Source organism: Anolis carolinensis, chromosome 6 (assembly GCF_035594765.1).
Source record: "Anolis carolinensis isolate JA03-04 chromosome 6, rAnoCar3.1.pri, whole genome shotgun sequence".
Classification (NCBI taxonomy): domain Eukaryota; kingdom Metazoa; phylum Chordata; class Lepidosauria; order Squamata; family Dactyloidae; genus Anolis; species Anolis carolinensis.
In genome coordinates this window covers 50003859-50012512 of record NC_085846.1, presented here as the reverse complement: position 1 = coordinate 50012512, position 8654 = coordinate 50003859, and the positions used below count along the sequence as shown (strand labels likewise).

The following is an 8654-nucleotide window of genomic DNA, read 5'->3' as shown; positions in this document are numbered from 1 at the left end:
CGGCCCTAGAATGCCGTCCCCGTTGCCAGGCAACCAAAATTGTTTGCCGTTGTCGCTAAGGCGCTGAAGGCCGCGTCGCGCTGCCTTCGAACTAACGGGAGGCCGCCATTGAGGATTCTTTTACTTCTTTCCTGGTGCAAACATCCTGATAGCGACCTGTGTCGGTGGGTATCTCTGTGTGTCTTCTTTATCGATATTACTATATTTTAAAGTCCAGACAGAATTATTTCTGGACGTCAGGTATTTTCACGCGCGTTTGACCTTCCATACAGGTGACCGAGAAGCCAGCCAAAAGCACTTTTCCCAAGTTTTATTCTCTATCCCAGAAGGATATCGCTGAAGAGAGAGGGGGAGGGGAAATGTCTCTACTAAGGAAGCGCTCGTGATAGGACGTATATACAGTAGAATCTCACATATCCAAGCTTCACTTATCCAAGGTTCTATATTATCCAAGGCAGTCTGCCTTTTAGTAGTCATTGTTTTTGAAGTAAATGTTGCAATGTTTTGGTGTTAAATTCGTAAATACAGTAATTACTACATAACATTACTGTGTATTGAACTGCTTTTTCTGTCAATTTCTTGTAAAACATGATGTTTTGGTGCTTAATTTGTAAAATCATAATGTAATTTTATGTTTAATAGGCTTTTTTCTTAATCCCTCCTTATTATCCAAGATTTTCGCTTATCCAAGGTTCTGCTGGCCCGTTTATCTTGGATAAGTGAGACTCTATTGTACTCTCTCTGGCCCCTTCTACACTGCCATATAATCCAGATTGTCAGATTAACTGATAAGGACCGTAGCCAAAAAAAAATTCGAGGCGGGTGGGATTTGAAACTTTTACAGCGAATTACGAAGAGTAGTTGTAACACAAAATAATTTAAATAGTATGGTTCGTTCTGTATTTTCGTAGACTTAATGAAATCAAATTTCTATTTTACTTACAAAGTTTTAAGTCTTAAAATAACTGAAAATGACTGTAATTGGTAATTTAAAGTTACAAAAGAAAAACACAACGTCTGTTGGAAACGCTTGAAAACTGTCAATACAGTGAGCTGAGATGAGTTTTCCAGGTTGTCTGACCATGTTCTCTCCTGACGTTTCACCTACATTTATCTTCAGAGGTTGTGAGGTCTGTTGGAACTAGGCAAGTGGGGTTTATGTATCTGTGGAATGTCCAGGGTGGGAGAAAGAACTTTTATCTGTTAGAGGCTAGTGTGGATGTTGCAATTAGCCACCTTGATTAGCATTGAGTAGCCTTGCACCTTCAAAGTCTGGCTGCTTCCTGCCTGGGGGAATCCTTTGTTGGGAGATGTTAATTGGCCCTGATTGTTTTGGAAAGTACTGCACCTACTCTCTGGGGCAATAACCTTTTTGAAATAAATGGTAATCATAACCTTATTGAAAAGGAAAAATGATGTCATATCCATTTGGCAAATGTGAATTTCCATGAACATGTGGAGACCACCTTTGAAAACCACTAGTCAAAAAAAACATGACCTTGTTACAATTCAACCTTTGAACAAGTGATATTCACAAGTATTCATGCAATGGCACACAAGGTAACTCAGCTGTTAGACTGAAGAACCATTTCTTTGAACTGCCAAGGACAGAGACATGCCAATATATATATATATATATATATATATATATATAGAGAGAGAGAGAGAGAGAGAGAGAGAGAGAGAGAGAGAGCAGAGTTTTAAAGATATTTCCTTTAGTTGAAGTTACAGCTGCAGTTGTAATTGCTCATAAGTTGTACACTCCCTTGAAACCTCTTACTTTAAAATATGCACTAAGAGATAAAACAAAGTCTTCTTTGAAAAATAATATATCTTGTTTACTCACAAACATCTTGTACGAATTCACCATACAGGCACATTTCTTATTAAAGTTCAGTTCTAGATAGGATGTAGCTTCTCTTTGTGTTTTGTACACAGGGTATCATTCTTAATTGTCCATAGTCTTTAACTCTAGTTGTACTCACTGAAGTCCACAATCATACTGTATCCATTGAAGTCTCTAACTAAAGCATACATGCATCTGTTGAAGTCCAAACACATACATGCATCCATATCCACTGAGGTGTGATGCAAAACTGTTAATACTGAAGTCCAAACAGCAACCTGCTTTCATTGAAGACCAAACATATACATGCATACACATCCACTGGAGCATTGCAGCACACCAAAATACTTGGGAGTTATCCTGGACTGTGCTCTGACCTACAAGACATTGCTTGAATATCAGGCAAAAATGGGGTGCTAGATAAAAAATATACGAAAGCTGACTGGCACCACGTGGGGATCACAAACAGATACAGTGAAGACATCTGCCTTGAGCTTTGCTACTCTGCTGCTGAGTATGCATGCCCAGTGTGGAACATATATCACCACGTTAAAACAGTGGATGTGGTTTTTAATGAGACACCACTGAAAACATGATACTGTATATCCGGTATTGCACCACATGATATCTGCCGGGAAGTAGCAGCCAATAGTGAAAGGACCAAGGCAGTGACATCTCCATCCCATCCCCTGTTCAGATATCAGCCGACATGCCAATGCCTTAAATCAAGAAATAGTTTTCTAAGATCTACAGAGATACTTGCAGGAACTCCTAAGCAAGCGAGAGTCCAAAAGTGGCAGGCTAAAACCTAGAACTTCAAGCCATGGCTGATATTGAATGAGAGATTCCTCCTTGGGCATACAGAGGACTGGGCAACTTGGAAGGTGCTGAACAGTCTGCGCTCTGGCACCACGAGATGCAGAGCCAACTTTAAAAAATGAGGCCACAAAGTGTAGTCCACGACATGCGAGTATGGAGAAGAGCAAACCACAGACCACCTATTACAATGCAATTTGAACCCTGCCACAATGGAGGAACTTCTTATAGCAATACCAGAGACACTCCCAAGTGGCCAGCTATTGGTCAAAGGACAATTAGTATAATGCCAAGTTTTTAACTTTGTGTTTTTAAATACATTACAACTGTACCCTCAGCTCACTTCTGATAGGATAAATAAATCCACTTCCACTGAGGTCTGATGCTAAGTGAATACAAAATGGAGTCCTGAATCTGAACATGCTCAGTACAGTCACATGTTAATAACCCCTCCCACACCAAAGAAGTACAGTAAACTGGCAAATCAACATATACATAGAATACAGGTTTGCAAATATATACATTAATAAACAAATAGTGAAAGGCTTGGGAGGTTGCTATTTCCAATAGCTTGTTTCCTATCTGGAATTCATTCTCCTGTTTTCTGAGTGTAGTTCTTTATTTTAGAATTTTTTTAATACTGGTAGCCAGATTTTGTTCATTTTCATGGTTTCTTCCTTTCTGTTGAAATTGTCCACATGTTTGTGGATTTCAGTGTCTTCTCTGCGTAGTCTGACATGGTAGTTGTTAGAATGGTCTGGCATTTCTGTGTTCTCAAATAATATGCTGTGTGTACAGGTTGGTTCATCAAGTGCTCTGCTATGGCTTACTTCTCTGGTTGAATTAGCCTGCAGTACCTTTCATGTTTCTTGATTCGTGTTTGGGCGCTGTGTTTCAGGGCCAGCTAACACCTCCCAACAAAGGATTCCCCAGGGCAGGAAGCAGTCAGGTTTTGAAGCTGCAATGCCTCTCAATGCTAATCAAGGTGACCAATTGAAACAGTCACACTTGCCTCAAACATACAAGAGTTTTCCTTCCACCCTGGACATTCCACAGATATGTAAACCCCACTTGACTAGTTTCCAACAGACCTCACAACCTCTGAGGATGCCTGCCATAGATGTGGGTGAAATGTCAGGAGAGAAAGCTTCTGAAATATGGCCATGCAGCCTGGAAAACTCACAGCAACCCAGTGATTCCGTCCATGAAAGCCTTTGACATTTTCAATACACTTTGTCAGAAATCAGGCTCCATCAATAAACTTTGGTGAGAGTGCAAGTCCAGTCAGTCTTTCTTGTCCCATTGTCCTTCTTATGTATGCTTTCATATGTTTTAGAGTTGAAAACAACCTTTCATTTGTAGCTGTTGACACTAGCAATGTTGCAGAAATCTGAAGAAGTTTCTTCACATTTGGAAAAAAACTGTCCATCACAGATAAAATGTGCTTCCAGTGCATTTGATGGTTTTTCTGCAGGTTCAATCTTTTCCCATTTTCTACACCACATGTCAGATTCTTCCATCACTGTTTCAATCCTGAAAGCATTCATTGTAAAGTTCTAACCTGAAGGTGTTCATTGTAAAGTTCTTGTTCAAGTTGGATTTTAAATGGCCACAATTAATAGGGAGGAACACTTGCAGTTCCTGAACTACTTCCCTGTGCCTTGGAAATCTTTCTTAAAGCTGCAGAAAAGGTCCAGAAATGGGATGTACACATTGAGCCTATAATATTCCATTGGTGTTGGTGAAGTTGCCTGCACGTTGCTTTTACAAGCCTGCTTTGAATAGATGCAAGGAATCCTCACTTCTTCGCTCCATAGACTCCACAACTGATCTTGCTGTGTCAAAGATCACCTGAAATTCTTTCACAGATTCTGTGCATGTCTCCCTGGCTTTTTAAAGGACCCTTCCACACAGCCATATAAGCCAGAATATCAAGGCAGAAAATCCCCACGTTTTGAACTGGGTTATCTGAGTCCATACTGTCATATGTTCCAGTTCAAAGCAGATAATGTGGAATTTTATTCAGCTGTGTGGAAGAGGCCTAAGAGACTGTCGACATGTTGCAAACTACCAAAAATGTCCATACCTACTTTTTTACAATGTTTTGCTAAACTCAAAATTTGCTTGGGATAGTGCTTGCAGTTCTGGAGGGACTCGTTTAATTTTTGCTTCTGAAAAGACATAGCTTGGGGATTTAGTTACCCAGTTAAAATTCATGAGTAGACCAGGTTTTTTTTCAACCTGAAAAATTTCGGGGTTGGGTGGTTGAACTCCCACCCCCACCCCCTTGGATACAGGCTTGGCCCCAGAGCCGGCCCTAGGTATTTTTCAAGTGTAGGCGAACAGAATTTTGGTGCCCCCCCAAAACAATGACTGAAAAATAAAAGCGTTGGATAAGCGAAAATGTTGGATAATAAGGAGGGATTAAGGAAAAGCCTATTAAACATTAAATTACATTAAGATTTTACAAATTAAGCACCAAAACATCATGTTTTACAACAAATCAACAGAAAAAGCAGTGTCGACTGCGCCCCCGTATGATTTGCACCCCAAGCGACCGCTTAATTCGCCTCATTGTTGGACTGGCTCTGTCTGGCCCCTTCTGCATGGCCATATAAAATCCAGATTATCTGCTCTGAAGTGGATTATCTAGCAGTGTAGACTCAGTTAGGCATTCTTCGTAGATACTGATTATCTGGACCCGGCACAGTCTGGCTTTAGGCTAGGACATGTAAGTGAAACAGCCTTGGTCACTTTAGTGGATGATCTATGCCGGGAACTGGACAGAGGGTGTGTATCCCTGTTGGTCCTGCTGGACTTTTCAGCGGCCTAGACTACGGTATCCTTCTTGTGGGAATGGGCCTTGGAGGTACTGTTCCTTCCTCGAGGGTCATTCCCAGAGGTGTTGTTGGGATACACCTACTCGTCTCCACAACCTTTGTCCTGTGGGGTCCCGCAGGGTTCAATACTGTCTCCTATGTTGTTTAGCATCTACACGAAACGGTTGGGAGAAATCATCCGGCGTTCTGGAGTTCGATGTCGTCTGTATGCAGATGATGTTCAACTCTTATCACTCCTTTCCACCTGCTACTAATGAGGCTTTTCAGGTCCTGAACCGGTGCTTGGCTGTTGTGACAGTCTGGATGAGAGCGAACAAATTGAAACTGAATCCAGACAAGACAGAACTACTCCTGGTCAGTCGTAAGGCCAAACAGGGCATAGGGTTACAGCCTGTGTTGGACGGGGTTACACTTCCCCTGAAGTTCGCAGCTTGGGAGTTCTTCTGGACTCGTAGCTGAGCCTGGAACCCCAGGTTTCAGTGGTGGCCAGGGGAGCTTTTGCACAATTAAAACTTGTGTTCCAGTTGCGCCTGTACCTTGAGAAATCTGATTTGGCCACGGTTGTCCACTGTCTGGTTACATCTTGAATAGATTACTGCAATACACTCAACGTGGGGTTACCTTTGAAGACTGTTCGGAAGCTGCAACTGGTCCAATGAGCGGCAGCCAGATTACTCACTGGAGCTGCGTACAGGGAGCATACAATCCCCCTGTTGCACCAGCTCCACTGACTGCCAATCTGCTACCAAGCACAATTCAAAGTGCTGGCTTTAGCCTATAAAGCCCTAAATGGTTCTGGCCCAGCTTACTTGTCCAAACATATCTACCTCTATGAACCATCTCAGAGTTTAAGATCATCTAGAGAGGCCCTGTTCTCGGCTCCGCCTTCTTCACAGGCGCGATTGACGGAAACGAGAGACAGTGGCCCCTCGGCTATGGAACTCCCTCCCCAGAGATTAGATCAGCTCCCTCCTTCCTGACCTTCTGCAAAAAAGTGAAGACATGGTCTTTGACCAAACTTCAAAAATCTAGTGCAATAATTAGATAAGAAAGATGAGTAATTGACCTATGGAACGGCCTCGAACTACGCCCTTGGATCACGTGATTTTAACTTGTTGTATGGATTTAAATGCTTTAATTATTTTAATGATACAGTTATTTTATTGTACTATGTTTTTAAAGGCATTGCCTATGTTGTGAAGCCGCCTTGAGTCCCCTTTGGGGTTGAGAAAGGCAGGATAAAAGAGCTGTAAATAATAATAATAATAATAATAATAATAATAATAATAATAATAATAATAATAATCCAGTTCAAAGCAGATAATGTGGATTTTATATCACAGTATAGAAGGAACCCTACACTGTCATATAATCCAGATTATCAAAGCAGATAATCCACATCAGTTTTGAATTATCTCAGACCCCTTCTATACTGTCCTATAATCAACATTATCAAATCAGATAAGACACATTATCTGCCTTAAACTGGGTTATATGAGTCTACACTGCTATATAATCCAGTTCAAAGCAGATGATCTTGATTTGATATGGGTAGAAGGGGCCTCTATGGGCCCTTTCACACAACCATATAACCCAGCATACCAAGGCAGACTAACCCATAATATCTGCTTTGAACTGGGTTATCTGAGTCCACACTGCCATGTATCCCAGTTCAAAGCAGATATTGTGGGATTTTGTTCAGCTGTGTGAATTAGGCCAGTGATTCCCAACTTTTTTTAGGCTATGCCCCACTTAAGGATCTCTGAACATCCCCTCCCCCCAAAAAACACCTGACATTAATTTTCTTGGGGGTGCTAATCACTATTAACTCCATGCTCTCTCAAATCCTCTCTATTAGAAGGCTCTCTCCCTCTCCATTGTCACCAGTTGACCACTGTGGACATTCGGATTTTAGAATGATATCTCTCATCAGGGGTTGGCTTAACCTCCAGTTTGACAGTAAAATTGAATTACTGTGTCACTAAATGATGCATGCCTAAAAAGTTTGCCACCAACATGAAATTTCTGGAAATCTCTGTCGTATATCTTTAGGAGGAAAGACAAGAAGCTTTGTTTCCCTACTCTTCATATGGCCTGATACAAATAAAACTAGCCAGGATGAATAAAAGATAAATTTTGACCCAGCGGAGACTAGCTACTTAGTTTTTGTGGCCTACTTGGATATGTATCAGTTGTTGGACTTCCTCCAAAGAATGTTGGACATATGATCCAAGCAGACATTTATTATGTAGGAATTACTTAATGAAGATTTCTGCTGGTAAGAGATTACCAGAATGCACTCTTTCTTTGCATATTTAAAAGGCACCAGTAGGACATGAAATAAATGGTACAATTAACTCATAATGAGCTAAAGTTTGAAACATTATACTGCTTAACATTGTGCATCTGTGCAAAAGGTAAATCCAGCATCTTTTTACTGGTGAACCTGCATTACCTATAGGAGGAAAATGAGATTTATCTATTTCTCAAGTTTTTTTTTTGTTATATATTATGTATGGTCTGGTGAAGTATTTTCCAAAAGACGCTTCATCTCTACTGTACAGGTATGAGGAATACAAATAAAGAATCCCGTGGACCCTCAAATCGATATGCTCCCTGTGGCAAGTATACTCTTTGTACTTATGTGATACTTTCAAATATAGAGAATCAAAACTGAGAGCAATGTACATCTGAAACAGATTAGCAGCATAGTGAAAGGTGCAATCTAGAATAAAGCATATCATATAGATCAGCAATGGAAAGCCACTACTCCCTCATTTGCCCACTGAGAAACAAGAGGAATGTCCCAATGATGAACATCGTAGTAGCAAGACATGCTATGACAGTACATCTGAGGGAAGGGCATGTATAATTTCCAGAAATGCTAAAGCCATAGGGAATGTTTTTCTTGTTTTATCATTCTCATATCTATCTATCTATCTATCTATCTATCTATCTATCTATCTATCTATCTATCTAGTTATATATACAGTATATGAAATATGTAATGTATATGTGTTTTTATTTTCATTATACTCATTATGCCTTAAAACATAATTTGTATCACTTAAAACAAATATAATTGTAGTGTGGTACAGAAATGTGAGATGCTTCTCTTTTTTTGTTTTCTGTTGAAAAGCTCTACGCTGTTT

General features: G+C 40.4%; 1 protein-coding gene across 13 annotated transcripts in view; it reads left to right on the top strand.

Annotated features, from left to right (window-relative positions):
- c6h7orf57 (chromosome 6 C7orf57 homolog) overlaps positions 1-8654 on the top strand; it is a 101206-nt gene that overhangs the window by 30450 nt on the left and 62102 nt on the right. For 6 of the 13 annotated variants that reach the window (XR_009999614.1, XM_062957112.1, XM_062957115.1 and 3 more), the window contains exons 1-2: positions 31-164; positions 8067-8123. The exons of 3 other annotated variants lie outside the window; for them this stretch is intronic. Coding sequence is in view for 6 of the 10 variants with exons in the window: in XM_062957112.1 (XP_062813182.1) it covers positions 8069-8123 (55 nt within the window). In the remaining 4 variants the exon portion in view is untranslated. Of the gene's footprint in view, positions 1-28; positions 165-8066; positions 8124-8654 lie in introns of those variants that run through there. 4 more of the 13 variants (XM_062957117.1, XM_062957110.1, XM_062957109.1 and 1 more) reach the window with 3 other exon arrangements.